At 38.9% G+C, this 15,669-nt stretch overlaps 1 protein-coding gene across 2 annotated transcripts in view; it reads right to left on the bottom strand.

The window, feature by feature from the left end:
- The window catches only part of klhl7 (kelch-like family member 7), a 35,672-nt gene that overhangs the window by 6,294 nt on the left and 13,709 nt on the right, over positions 1-15,669 (bottom strand). Inside the window, exons 7-11 of one of the 2 annotated variants that reach the window (XR_007250260.2) lie at positions 14,578-14,720; positions 13,593-13,833; positions 10,701-10,902; positions 5,554-5,651; positions 5,244-5,445 (exon numbers count right to left, since the gene is read on the bottom strand). Coding sequence is in view for 1 of the 2 variants with exons in the window: in XM_048559086.2 (XP_048415043.1) it covers positions 5,554-5,651; positions 10,701-10,902; positions 13,593-13,833; positions 14,578-14,720 (684 nt within the window). In the remaining variant the exon portion in view is untranslated. The remainder of the gene's footprint in view (positions 1-5,243; positions 5,446-5,553; positions 5,652-10,700; positions 10,903-13,592; positions 13,834-14,577; positions 14,721-15,669) is intronic. The other variant, XM_048559086.2, reaches the window with a different exon arrangement.

The raw sequence follows: 15,669 nt of genomic DNA, 5'->3' as shown, positions 1-15,669 counted from the left end.
TGAGAGCATAATAGTCTGGTAAATAGAATACGATGGAAAAGTGTCAACTTTTCCATTTTAGCAGAAGAATGAAAATCGGCTTATCTAAATGGAGAAATTTCGGAGTTCTGCAGAAGTATCCATATGGCTTAGAGCATTTATCACAAAAGATTCGTAAATGGGTACAGCAAAAAATTAGGAAAGCTGATAGAATGTTATTCTTAATTGTGAGGGAATTTGAATACAGGAGTGGTTATGCTTCATTTACACAAACACTGACCATATTTAGAGTATTGTGCACTGTAGTGATTTTCTTATTCAAGAAAGAGTGAAAACATTTTCAAAGAAGATCAAAGGTTTACTGGACTAACACTTGGAATGGCAAAGATTTCTTAAGAAGAAATGCTGGACAAGCTCCACTAGCCAACTCACAGATAGGAAAGGGATCAAGAATCAAACTTCCAATCTCCTGGGGCACAGCAGGGTACAGAATAAAGACATGTTACGGGGCAGTTTGTGAGATCTGCAAAGGTGTAAGCGAAGGAAACAAATGCTGAGCATCAGATGCAAGTTCTGTTCAAAGGAGACAGCAAAGGGTACAAAACCCAAGCAAGGCGTAAGTTTTGAAGACACACTAAAGTATATTATAAATATTAACTATCATAATAAATATTAAAGCAGAACTTGTTAGCTGATGCAGAGAATGATGCATCATATTCCAGTTGGGAAATTTCACAGGAAATAATCAGAGCAAATTGTGTTGTGAAAGACCACAAACCTGTAATAAGTACAAGGGAGAATATGAATATTTGAAATTTCTTTCAAATTGATGACTGAATACTACCTTTCTTTCCTACTTCCTATCGATTTTTTTGTCCATCCCACTTTGACTACTTTCTTTTCACATAGCCAAACAATCATTTCCATGCCTACCTCAACAACAATTGGAAAAGAAGAAAGGACACGCATATATGTAGTGCTTTTCATGCTCTACTGGTGCAGTGGGGACACTGTTGATTCTGACTTGCAATTTTAGGGGAATGTAATGCAGATGAACCTCAACTACAACGAACAGGCCTAAAAATGTCACCATTACAGATAGAATACAGAAGTAAGCTTGAATTTTAAGCAGCTACTTTTGGCAAAGAGGAAAGAGTGAAACTAAGCATGAAGCACTGAATGCAGGTTGAGAACTCTCTCTTCCTTGAAAGAGACAGAGACAGAGACAGAGAGAAAGCCCAGTGACAATATTAATTGGAAAGAAACATCAGACCACTGATAAATCAAAGGATAACATCAATGTTCCCTACTTCTAATAGTCCCTGCAAAGGCTACATGCTCTGGCAACATCCAACAATAGTACTGAAGACATGCTTCTGAACTGACTGACTAGTTCCAAAGATCACACCAAACTTTAAATGTTAACTCTGTTTCTCTCTCCATAGACACTGCCAGAACTGCTGAGTTTCTCCAGCATTTTGTGTGTTTATTTTAAGTGTGTACCTATTAATGTCAGAAACGTGTCAGCAAAAATCTGCACCATCTAAAAATGGCCTGACCAGACACACGTGGAATTTAAATGTCTTATGCAGCTGGCTTTTGAATAGTAGAGACAGGCAGTTAAAATGGAAGCTACATGCAAAAACCTTCACGTTGGAATTGTCCTTGAAGCTCGAAGATTCTAACTTTTTCAATCCACGCACATATTGACGAACAGAGGGAAGTACGGTTCAGAGGGCACCATTCAGGTTGACAATTATATTGACTAGGCTGGGGACTAGAAATCTTCATAGATCAGCAAGAGGTAAATATCACCAACTTCTTCCATCCCCAACCTGAGGCAAACAGAGGGAAAAAGTAACCCAGGCAGTGAAAGATGACTTGTCCCTGACTGTAGAAAGAAGCTTTCCGAACCGGAGAGAGGTAAGCAACTGTCCTAAGCCGTTCCAAAATGGTAAGGCCAAGGAAAAAAATAAATTGGAGGTTCAGTCATTTCACAGAAATTCAGGCTGCAAAGTTATCTGGTCAGGTATGTTGACCAGGACAGCCAGCAGGAATGTGCTTCCAAAAAAAAGGTTATCACTGACTGTTTCAAACTGCCAGAAAGCGAAATAAGCATCCTCCAAAAGATCAGATGCTCACAAACATTACAAGTGGGAAAAATTAAACAACTTCCATCTGAAATCAACTTAATTTCAAGTGTCCTGATGTAACAGCTTATGAGAAAGAAAATGGAGGTGCCAATTAAATTTTACTTAGTTAGTGAACTTGTTATGGGCCATGTTTTAGTAGGTCTAATCCTACACTTGGAAATACAAGGGTATTTTAGTGGGGGAAAAAAGCTTCCCAGCAGCAAGATAAACCCCAAAAAAAAAACGAAAATCTTGAAAGGCTGGAGAAAGCTGAGGGAAACCAATAGGAAGCAGCAGAGAGAATGGGAACAGACAGAAGTTGAAAAGTCCTATGGGGACAGTAGAACTCCAAGGGTTTGGAGCGGTTCATGTAGGGTAAACTTCAATTAAGCCAGAGGGAAGCAACTGAGAAACTGTAATCAAGAGAGGTTCTGAAGGTTCAGAGGGGGCTGTAGGATCCATGAGGGTTGACTTAGCTCAAGAATGGTCACTTGACCTAAACTGAGTTTCAGGTAGCAGTGCCAGGTGATCAGGACAAAACCCAAATAATTGGGTTTTAGAAATTACCAGTGAGATAAAACAGCATTGCGCAAGTTTTGAACTTCAACCAATCAAATTGGGATAATGCAATGTAAAGTTCAACGAGAGAGAGGTGTACGTTGCAAGTCCAGGCAACCTACCGGAGCTGAAAAATCTAAATAAACTCATTGACCTCCAGGAAATTAACTTTGCAAGAATGGTTGAATCACATATACAGATTAAAGAACTGGTCAGTGAAGGGTTACGAGTCAGACAGGCAACACAGTTCAGTGAACATTCTTTACTCCCAAAACCAGGTTTTAGAACAGGTTAAAGAGAACAAGTACGAATGTGGAACATTTAGAGATAATGGGAACTGCAGATGCTGGAGAATCCAAGATAATAAAGTGTGAAGCTGGACGAACACAGCAGGCCAAGCAGCATCTCAGGAGAACAAATGTGGAATGCTTGTCTGTCCTCATCCTTTTTGTTTAGTTATTTCGTTCCCACTTTGCAAAAGAACCAAGGAGGGATAAATATTGTTTGAGTTCCTTTGGGAAGGGGAGGTGTCCAGTCAATATAAAAAAAAAATGGGCTGTGTACATTGAAATCCCTTGTCCGATTTAGTACCTGGGACTTGCATGGACTGAAATTGTTCTATTAAAAAAAAGGTCCAAAAAACACTGGATAATAAAGTGTGAAGCTGGATGAACACAGCAGGCCAAGCGGCATCCCAGGAGCACAAAAGCTGATGTTTCAGGCCTAGACCCTTCATCAGAGCTGCTCTGAAGGGTCTAGGCCCGAAACGTCAGCTTTTGTGCTCCTGGGATGCTGCTTGGCCTGCTGTGTTCATCCAGCTTCACACTTTATTATCCAGTGTTTTTTGGACCTTTTTTTTAAATAGAACAATTTCAGTCCATGCAAGTCCCAGGTACTAAATCGGACAAGGGATTTCAATGTACACAGCCCATTTTTTTTTTATATATTGACTGGACACCTCCCCTTCCCAAAGGAACTCAAACAATATTTATCCCTCCTTGGTTCTTTTGCAAAGTGGGAACGAAATAACTAAACAAAAAGGATGAGAACAGACAAGCATTCCACATTTGTTCTCCTGAGATGCTGCTTGGCCTGCTGTGTTCGTCCAGCTTCACACTTTATTATCTTGGATTCTCCAGCATCTGCAGTTCCCATTATCTCTCTCTCCAAAAAACACTGACCTACATAAGGCAGCATAACAGCAGCTAAAATTAACGTTTTCTACAAAGGCAATGAAAACCACATGCAAGCCCTCTGAGAAGGCTCAAAAGGACATCATTTCCTGTTTAGATTTAGGCGGCACTTGTGTGCCACACCGCTGCTAGATAGAAGCTTGCAGTCCACAAGTACTGAGGTTATGAGTTGTACTTGACCTAATGTGGCAAAAACAACTGTGTTGTACTAAAGTAAGTTTTAAGCAGGATGTAAGTAATCAGACAGCAGCAATATCTTATTTTTAAATTCTAAGCTCACTGTGAAATCCAGTAAAACACAGCAATGTGTAAATTTCTTTGCAAACTAATGCTCCTGGTTACTGTTGAATAGCCTATACGTTTAACATTGAATTAGCCTTTTTTTCAGTGAAACCAGGGACTTTCCTACCAAAAGGCTTTGACTGATTAGAATTGTTGTCTTTTTTCAAGTCTTACAACAGTGCATACATAGATGGATCATAACAGCTACTTAGGAACATTCACTCTTTGTTTTATACCCGAGAATGTTGAAGATGAAGTCTTGCCTATGATTAACAAGACTAAAACTTTGGTTTTTGCAGAAAAAACACAAACAAGCTTGTAATTTAAAAAGCTGCATTTGGGAAAGAGGTTTGATGAAATGAATGGTGCAACACCAAACACACACTGAAAAGGTGGTTATGGGATATTTTCATTTATTAATGCAGACATGTACTGAAAGAACAATGGGTTCACGCAGGAACTGCAGAAAACACTACTCAGACCATAACTCCAGTATGGCATACCTCAGCAAATGTTGATCAGAATGGTAAATGGAGATTCTTCTTTCAACAAGAGGATATGGAAGGAAGGTTTCATTGAGGTGTATAAAATTATAAGAGGCCTTGAAAGATTGAGAAAGACTGAAAGGACTTATTTCCTTCAGCCGATATCAATATCAGATTCAAAGATTTTAGACATATTTGGAAGCAGTACAGCTAACATTCACTAAATTAGTTCCTGGAATGATAGGGACAGCCTAACGATAAGACCATTAAACTGGACCTTTTTTCCCTGGAGTTTAGAAAAATGAGAAGTGATTTCATTGAAAATGTCGACACAGATTATTTCAACCAGCTAAGGGAATGAAAACACAGGGGCATAATCTCAGGTTAAGGGTCAAATTTATGATTGAGATGTGATGTGGAGGAGATCAAGTTGGTGTTATTGATATACAAGAATAATTGTTGCACTGTATTTCTGTGGTATACTGGTTATTACAATCACCTAATGTAAAAGGAGATTTACAACATTGTTGCTAGGGATAGAGAACATCTGCTAAATTTAATAACAGGTCTGTTTGTCATAAGAGAATCTTGTGGGGCGGTGGTAGTGTCCTTACCTCTGGGACAGGAGGTTAGAGTTCAAGTCCTACTTGCCCCCGACATGTGCTGTAGTACGTCTGAATAGGTTGATTTAAACAAAAAGTATTAGGTCCTAGTGGCTGCAGTAATGTTGCTACCTCTGGTCTGAAAGGACTGGTTTCAAGTCCCACCAGCTTCAAATACGTGTCATAACATGTCCATGAAGGTGGATCAAAAATTCTACAAGGATAGTGTCAAAAACATTATATATTACTACAAGCATTTCAAATTCTCAGCACCAGGACCAAGTGGCATCTTGAAACAGGGGATACAAGTAAAGAACCATACCAAGTCCATTTTGTCCTCCAACAGCATAGATTCTATCATTAACAAAAACTAATCCATGGTTCTTCCTAGCCTCCAGCATAGCAGCAAGCTCTGTCCACCTGTGAAAGACACATTAAATTCAACATTAGCTTATGCTGTTACTGCTGCTCATCATTAGAAATAATTTCAGAGACCCTACCAAAAGCTTTTGGTAATATCAGCACAATTTCTTAAGGCTGATTAAACAATAGCAAGCAGACGGCTTTGATGCATCCACAGAGGCATGAAGTATAAAATCAGGGAATTTACGTTAACATTTTCTAAGTCACTGGTGGAATGTTGTCGCCAAATTTAGGCACCATACTTAATAAAGGATGTTGAAGCCTCAGTACAGAGTGCAGGGAGATGTACTGGAGTGGTACTAGGGCTGAGAGGTTTCAGTTTTTTTTCCCCAAGAGACTGGAAAAACAAAGAAAAGAGAAAGTTATGGCTAGATTTGATATAGATATTCGAAATCTTGAAGCTTTTGGCAACAGTAAAGAAAAACCTTCCAATGGCTTATACCAAGAGGAGATATTTTAAGGTATCTGGCAGAAGAACTAGTAATGACATGAAAACAAAATTACAATGTGAGTTATGGGAAGTCAAAATCTGCTGCTGGAAAGGGTGGTGGAAGAGACTCTGAAATAACTAAGAGAATTGGATCCATGTTCGAAAGGAAAACAATTCTGGTTATGTGAAAAGAAGGGGATTAGCACAAATTGGAATGATGGGCCACGCAGCCTCATTCTATCCTTTAGCAGCAGAACAGTCCAAGTTTCTAATGGGAAAACTAACTTACAAGACTGGTAGATTACCTGAGAGAAGGACTTATCTGATGATTGTGGAAATAAATTCACTGTGGAGGTTAGAACATTGTTCGTACTTTCAACCACTCATACCAAAAGCAACACAATGGGATACACAAGCCCGGTACCCTCTAATACCACTTCCAAAATATCCATCTTCACATGCAAACTTGTTTTGTGCATTTATATAGAGTATTGCTCTGTTGGAAAAAGGCACACAAGTCCGATTGTGTATTTACTCAGTATCTGCAAACACTTCCAGAAATTTCACTAGATTAAAATCAAAGGCCAATGATAGGATTGTTAGTGGAATGCATGTCATGAAACTGTAAATGTGGGAATTTTCTTGCTTCATGATTATTTTAAACTATACTGAAATTACCAAGTGGAGAAGGATAGAGAGAAAGAAAGAGAGCTATGCTCTGATTTAATTCTTAGTTGAGATAGCAACACTCAGAAGAGATTATGGTAATTTATAATTAACAATTAGTTTATAATAAACAGAAGGACCTAGGAGGTTAAATGTACACAAATTATTGAAGGCAGCAGGACAGATTGAGAAAGTGGTTAACAAAGCATATTAGAGATCTTGGACTTAATAGGGGCAGAGTGTACTAAAGTGTTAGGAATGATCGTATTGTATTAAATGCTAGTTAAGACTCAACTAGATATTGTTTCAATTCTGAGCATCACAATTTAAGAAAATCAGGAAGGTTTGAGAGAGGGTGCAGCAAGATTTGTGAGAATGATTCCACAGATGGAAAACTTCAGTTAAGCTGACAAAAGCTGGGGCTATTCTCCTTGGATAAGGTTGACAGAAGATTTGACAGATGTACTTAAAATCATGAACATCCAGTATGCAGCACATAGGGAGAACTGACATTATGATCCAGAATGAGAAGACACTGATTTTTTTTAAAAATGTACTCACTTGTGAGACACTGGAGTCGCTGACTGGCCAACATTCATTGCCCATCCCTAGCTGCCCTTGAATTGAGTGGCTTGCTAGGATATTTCAGAGGGCAGCTCAGGGTCAGCCACATTGTTGTGGCTCTGGGGTCACATGTAGGCCAGATCAGGTAAGGATGACAGATTTCCTCCCCTGAAAGAGGGGAGTGAACCAGATGGGTTTGTCTGATGATGGTTTCAAGATCAGTAGTAGATTCTTAATTCCAGAATTGTTTTTAGTCAATTCAAACTCCACTATCTGCAGGATTTGAACCTGGTCCTCAGAACAGTAGCTGAGTTTCTGGATTGACTGTTGAGTGATAATACCACGAGGCAACTGCCTCCCCTTAGAGGCGATTAGCAAAAGGAGCAAAAGGACATCACCAACACAGGAAATGACATCACCAACCCAAGGAAACCTAACCAGATAAATAGAAAGCGGGACATAACACCAGCCCTTCATCAGAGGCTCACTGATGATGTTACCTAGAATGGTGATGAAACGTCTGAAAATGAACCTTCCAGCTCAGCGAGCAATCTCACATCCAAAAGCAGAGTGAATGGTTACAGACAAGGAACAGGCATAGGCCACTCAGCTCTTCAAGCCTGCTTTGATATTTAATAAAATCATGGCTGATCTGATTTTAACATCAACTTCACATTCCTGAATATCCCTGATAGATTCTTGATTACCAAGGGAATGAAAAATTACCTACTTGTCTTAAAAATATTTAAAAGATTCAAAATGAATTCTCTTTTGAGGACAGGAATTTCAAAGATTTCCAATACTCCGAGTAAAAAGGTATCCTCTTCTGTCTTAATGGGTGACCACCTATTTCTAAACTATGTCACCTCGTTCTAGACTCTCCCACAAGAGGAATGATCCATTGAATATGCATCCAGTCAAATCCATTCAAAATCTTGAAATCAGAGATTGCTGGAGAAACTCAGCAGGTCTGGCAGCATCTGTGTGAAGAAAGCAGAATTAATATGTCAAGTCCAATGGCTGAAGTCTCAAAACCTTATGTCTCAATTGTCACCTCAAACTCTTCAAAATTCCAGAAGATTCAGGCTAGTTTTTCCTCATTAGGTAATCCACTCATTCCAGGTATTAGTAAACCTTCTCTGAATCACTTCTACACATTAACATCCACCTGTAATCCAGCCACCAGTAGTGTATACAGTACTCCAATACAAAGTGACCAATGGCTTGCACTACTAAAGCATAATCTCCTTACTCTTGCATTCAATATCTCTTTGCATAAGAGATAACATTTCTATTAGCTTTCCTGATTACTTACTGTACCTGCATACTACCATTCTGTTATTCATGCACCGGAGACTCAGATTCCTCTGTAATTCAGAGCTCTGCCTTCCCTCCCCATTCAAACAATATGCTTCATTTTTGTTTTTTCTGCCAAAATACTCTTCCACACTTTCCTCACGCTGTACTCAATTTGCCAGATTTTGCTCAAAAATTTATATATTTTCGTATACTCCTTATATCTTCTTCACAATTTACTTTCCTATTTACCTTTGTGTCATCAGCAAATTTAGCTACCATTCCTGTGGTTCCCTTCATCTAAATCAGTGGTATAAATTGTAAAGAGTTGAGGCCCTAATGCTGACTCCTGTACCCTACTACTTGCTACAATCTGTGAGCCTAAAAAGGACCCAGTTATTCATACTTGCTGCTTCCTGTTAGCCAGTCAATCTTCTACCCTTGCCAATAAGTTACCCCTACACCATGAGCTTTCATTTTCTGCAAACAACCTTTGACGTGGCACCTTGTTAAATGCCAACCAAATGATATGGATTGCACAATAAAAACCAAAACCAGATGCTGTAAATCAGGAACAATCAGTATATCAGAACTGAGTTGAGGAAGTGTCACCAGACCTGAAATGTTAACTGTGTTTTCTCCTTCACAGACACTGCCAGACCTGCTGAGCTTTTCCAGCAACTTTGTTTTTGCTCCTGATATAGATTGCACTGCCTGAGTACATGAAGGGAAATGTAACTGAGGTGTTGAAAAGAGAATTGGGCTTCAAGGAAAATCAGGGCAATGCGATTAGGTAAACTGCAGATGTAAACAGCTGACATGGACATCAAGTTGCCTCTTTCCATGATTCTATAGTCTGAATGTAAACAATGAGTTCTTTCTACTTTACTGTAATAGAACATCACAAAAGATTCATGCTTTTTATAAATAAAACAAGACACCAAGCTCTTAAGGTTATGTTTCCCAGAGTATCATACAGGACGCATGGGATGTCGGGAGGTGTTAGTGTGTGTTTGTGCGTGTGCGCACGCGCACATGTGCAAGCTCAGTTGAAGACATTGCCATTACTGGCAATGCATTTAAAATAGTTCACCCTCAAAATTTCTCAATTATTTGAGCGCAGAAATCTCGAAGATTGTGAGGCTGACAAATGACAGATAGGGAACCGCAAGGGCATGGAAGGATTTTTAAAAATTAAAAAAAGTGTTGAGAATTCAAAAATCAATACCCTGCTTGCTTAGGAGCCTATGAGGATCAATCAGCAGTGAGTGATGGGTGACAGAGATCTGAAAATTTAGAGAATGAATGAACATTTCAGCAGCACATGCTCAAACACTGGTATACTCAAATGATGTTCAGATATGAAAGTAGGTGATCTTAGGGATGGCGCAAATACATGGAAGAAACTCATCTGGATATCAAATATAACTTCACAACAGAGTCACGCAGCACGAAACAGACACTTTAGCCAACTCACCCATGCTGATCAGGTTTCCTAAACTGAACCAGTTGAACAGACTGGTTTAGTATCGAACAGTTGCCAAGAAGAGAGATAGAGTGAGTTTGAAGGAAGTGTTTGGAGTTGGGACTGAAAATATTTAATTGGAGAAAGTTTCTGGTCATCCAATACTGGATATCAGGTAAGAATCCTGTTAACTTAGCAAGATTGGAGCAATCAAGAGTGATGATAATGAGGAGCAGCTGTGTGGCCTCAAAGTACGTGTTAAAAGTAACACTGTACTTTTCGAAGATATTGCTCGGGGGGTGACACGTATATGAGAAACAGGAGGCCAAAGATAGATTTGTGGTAACACAATAAAAGGTGTGGGAGCAGAAAGAGAAATAATTCCAGGTGATACTTTGGCCATGATTAGGTAGACAAGAATGGAATTAGGCAAAAGCAATTTATGCTAAATTGCAGAGGGAGTAGAAGAGAATGGTATGGTCAATCATAACAAATGCTGCAGACAGGTTGCAAAGGACCATTACTTCAAAAATGAAAGATGGGAATTCAAAATTAAGGTAAGTTTTGAAAACCACACCTTTGGAAAAGCGAATTATTTATAGATTCCAAAATTACTGGCACTTACGATTCAGTTGCAGGATTGTACACTTCACAGGAATTCAGAACTCTTCCGGATACATTGTTGCCTAAACTTCCCCCACAAACATAGATAAGTCCTTTAGCCTCAACCATACCATGGCTGCACCGGGGTGTCAACATACTGGGTTTGGTATGCCAGTTTTCTGTTCTGGTATCATAGCATTCAAACAGATACAAGGCAGAGTTTCCTACAACAGGAAAGAATAAGAATTAAAATGGCTAATACCAATCAACTAGAAGTGTGGCACCATTTATGTCTTAGGAGCAGGCAATCTATTTTGATGTACAATACAGCATTGTCACACCAGCAATTGACTTATACAAGAGTCCCTAAACGGATGAAAAGTACTCCCTACTCAATGTGGGATAAATAAATATTTTCTGCTCAAGTTAGAGTTTTCACAGTCCCAGGCTGTTGCGAGCTTGCAAATGTCTGCTGCAGCTATTTTTGTATTTGATCTAATTTTCAGTAGAAGGGTAATGGCAGACAGTCAGAAATACCATATTTGTCTAAGAGCTCATAATTAACAAATATGTCCTATGGGTCCATTAATTATAACACTCATCTGGATGCTTCGCAAGCATATTTATGTACATCAAGCATAAATATTTATGTGCATCAAAAACATTGATTAGTTGAAAAAAAAATGGACTCTAGTTGAGGCACTGCTATGGAGAATACGCGATTAATGCCAATTGACAGTTAACTGCCCAGCTTCGTTACACAACTGATTGGTTAGAGCAATCTAACCAATTGATGGGCCCAAGTAATGAAAATCAAATGGTTGTCACATTCTTTGTTCAGTTGTATATTCATTGTGCCTATTTCATGCTCTTTCTGTTTGGATAAACACTGCATATTAATATGTGCATCTTCCAACACACACAAGTACAATACATTATGCATCCAACTGACAATTTTAAACTGGTTGTTAGCAATTTTTCACACACTTAGCCATTTGCTAACACATTTCTCAAAGCAATTCCCTGACCAATCAGATTCAATATGCCCAATTTAAAATAGCTTAGCAATTAACTAACAACCAGCATTAATGGCTACATTTTCCATGAAGGTTTTAAGATTACAAAGGGATCTTGATCAAATGGGTCAATGGGCTGAAAATGGCAGATGGAGTTCAATCTGGATAAATGCATTTTGGTACAACAAGAGCAGGGCTTATACAATTAATGGTAGGGCCTTGGGTAGTGTTATAGATCCGAGGATCTATGGGTGCAGGTACATAATTCTTTGAAGTTTGTGTCACAAATAGGCGGGTAGTTAAACAGGTGTTTGGCACAATTGCCTTCATTGCTCAATCTTTCAATACAGGAGCTGGGAAGTCATGTTGAGGTTGTACAGGATAGTGGTGAGGCCTCTTCTGGAATACTGTGTCCAGTTCTGGTTGCCAAGTTTTCGGAAGGATACTATCAAGCTGGAGAGCCTTCAGAAGAGATTTACCATGACGTTGCTAGGAAGATTTGAGTTTTAAGGAAAGGCTGTATATGCTGGTACATTTTTCCACTGGACTGTAGGAAGTTGACAGGCGCCCTGACAAAAGGTTATAAAATAATTCGGGGTATAGATAGAGTTAATGGTAATTGTCTTTTCCCTAGGATGTGGAATTTCAAGACATTTTTAAAGGGAAGAGGAGAGAGATTTGAAAAGACATGAGGCAATTTAACAACAGAGGGTGGTTCACATGTGAAATGAAGTTCCTAAGGAAGTAGTGGATGCAGGTATGATTAAAATGTTTCAAAGACATTTAGGTAGATACATGAATAGGAAAGGTTTGGTGGGATATGGGCCAGGAGCAGGCAGGTGGGACTAGTTTAGTTCGGGATTATGTTTGGCATGTACTGTTTGGACCAAAGGGTCTATTTCCATGCCGTGGCACTCTTACGACAATGCTAATGCAAAGTAAATTTGAGAACCAAATCAGCACTCTCCTTTTGTGCAGTATAAAGGTCAATTTTCCCCTTGAATTGGTACTCTTGTAAAATGCCTTGATCAGTTCAAGACCTAAAGCTTCAAAACAAAATGTTTTTTTTCACCAATTTACAATTAGTAAAGCTGTCTGACCATATATTTGCCGCATATTTACAATGACATTTTTATCAGGAAAAAGTCAAGCAAAATCTTGAGAAACTATTAATATTTGTTTTGGGTCAAAATACATTTAGACTCCCTGATGATCACTGAATAATGCAACTAGTACCTGGTACCACTATACCTGTCAGACCACAGGGTAACAATTGTGAATTCAGGTCTGTTCTGTGGTAGCTGATTTTAGCTGTTACAATACAGGAGGACAGAAATAAAGTAATTCCTGCAGTTGAACAATATTCCTGAATAAGTGCTGGAATTTGTTTTCCACAATCACCATTTCACAGGCCAATTCCTGAAATGATACTGACTTGATTTTCTGTAGGTATCAATAGTGCAGGAAAACAGAAGCACCTCTTCAACTTTATGAATGGCTTAGGGTCAAGATAATGAAGAAGATGCAAGCAAACTTTGTAAACATTTAGACTGAACTACAATTCTTTGTGTACTCATTATTGCAGAGCATTTCCCAATAATAAAAAAAAGCAAAACAAGTTTGATTACCAAGACCTGAGCTTTCCTAAAGAGTCAGCATGTATAGCTCATCTTAACTGTCCTTGAAGGTAATCATTAACCTTCTTGAGTCTTCTTTAATGAAGGAACTGTGACATATGTCCAAGGTAGGGCAGTTTATGTATTGTGGTGATGTATTTCCATAAACCTGGTGGATTTGTCTCTCCAGGTGTATGAGGTCTTGGATTTTATGAACAGATTGCAAAGAAGCCTTGTTGATGTGCTACAGTGCATCGCTGAATACACAGTCAATTAACTCACCTACTTCAGAGCCACCAGATGTGTAAATCTTGCCTTCTGCAGCACATGCAGCAAGACTGTCTCGAGGTGTTGGAGGACCAAGCTTAGAATACCAGCTATCCTTAACCACATTGTAGCAGTCCATCCGTTTGATGGGGAAAAGCTGTGAACCACCTAATATGTACACAACATTGTCCCAGAAGACACACGCTGCATCTCGACGTTTCTCAAATGGACAACGAATGTCCATCCAAGTATAATCCTGTACAAAGAGTAATATAATTTAAGGAAACTTATCTCCCAATTAATGGAAATTTATCTACTGGAGTACTGCAATACACAGCAAGAGCCAATTCATCTCACTTAAACTTGGCATATTACACTGAACACTTTAGGTGGTATTAGGGTAATAGTAATATTTCCCAAAGGTTAGAAGATATTCAACGTAAAAATACTTAAAATTAATCTTAAGGAAGTCTGAAAACCACACTTAAAAACTTTTCCGAGTGATCTGCAGCAATTATGTTATTTTGAGCTGAACAAGATGATATATCCCCCACACCAAATGTGTTTTCTTCTTACAGCAGCATGAGACAGACATCCGCTTCGCTGATATATCACAAAAGGCAGTACATATTACTAATAATTTTATTTCAGATAAAAATTCCTACTTTATTGACATTAACAACAAATAAAGTTTAAACTTCTCTGGACTATGACTTGCATGATGAATATCAACGTAGACCATGTGTGGTCATAACTGCAGACATCTAATCTGATGAACTGTTAACTTCCAATCTTAGATGTTGCTTGGGTCAACTGAGCATTTCCAATACTTTCCATGTTTATGGCCAATATGGACTGATTTGACTCAACTACTTTTTTTTATTTTATGCAAGTTTTGTATAGGTTCTATGACAATACTTGGCCTTGTGGAATTGCTGATTGTAAACCTCTTGCTTCCATGTTACCCCGCCTCCTCTCATTCTCAGACCCAAACGTTTACCTTAGGATTAAAGTATCGACAGGACTGTGGCTGAGATCCACCGAACAATGCAATACGATAATCATGTTTCTTTTGTCGTGGTCGTGTACTTTCTCCCAACTCTTCTCTGTCCTCTGGAGACAGAAGATGATAACGCATGCCACCTAGATAATGAAAATTGTCAAGAATTCAAAAGAGTACCCAAAACTTTCTGGCTGTTCGGATACATAAAAGAAGTGTTTCAAAATCCATTTGGATTGTCACTCCCTCAATAAGTCAAGGCAGTTTGAAAGATTCACTCCCTCTGAAATTGGTGACTTATTTTAAGTAGAATTTTTACAGCTCGTACATTCAGCATGACTACTGAAATCAGTATGAAACAAAACACTTCAGTTTTATCACCCACGGTCAACACAAATTAGATAAAGCTTTTCTATACTGCCACGCAATGTGCTTTACCTCTAACATCAAAGGCTCATTTCCGTGAAAATTTTCAAGACCATACTGCTTTACTATATAAGAACCACTACAGTGTGGAAACAGGCCCTATGGCGCAACAAGTCCACATCGATCCTTGGAACATCCTACTCTAACCCACCTAAGCTACACATCCCTGAACACTACAGGCAGTTTAGAACGGCCAATCTACCTGACATCTTTGGACTGTGGGAGGAAATCCGGAGGAAGCCCATGCAGACACGGGGAGAATGCGCAAATTCCACACAGACAGTCACCCGAGGGTGGAAATGAACCGGAGTCCTGGCGCTGTGAGGCAGCAGTGTTAACTACTGAGCCACCATGGTGCCCCTTAACTAAGCGATATTTAGTTAAAATCAATAGCTAGATTTGATTTGGATTACTGGGTTGAGTGTGCCTTAATTCACCCACCAATATATTGGATCCAAAATCATTTCCTGGGCAAAATGACACTGATTTAGCTCATGTAACAACAGTTCTCAAATAAGCATATTTGATCTGAGTGAAATAAATTAATGTGCTATATTATATTCTAATCACAATAAATATTAAATGACCACCCGTGTACCAAATGCATATTATTCCTATTTCATCCAGCAACAATCTACAGTTGTCACATAATTACATCTAAATTCA

This window comes from Stegostoma tigrinum, chromosome 2 (assembly GCF_030684315.1).
Source record: "Stegostoma tigrinum isolate sSteTig4 chromosome 2, sSteTig4.hap1, whole genome shotgun sequence".
Taxonomy (NCBI): Eukaryota; Metazoa; Chordata; class Chondrichthyes; order Orectolobiformes; family Stegostomatidae; genus Stegostoma; species Stegostoma tigrinum.
Note: the sequence above shows the minus strand (reverse complement) of the source record. Positions and strands in the feature narration are given on the sequence as shown.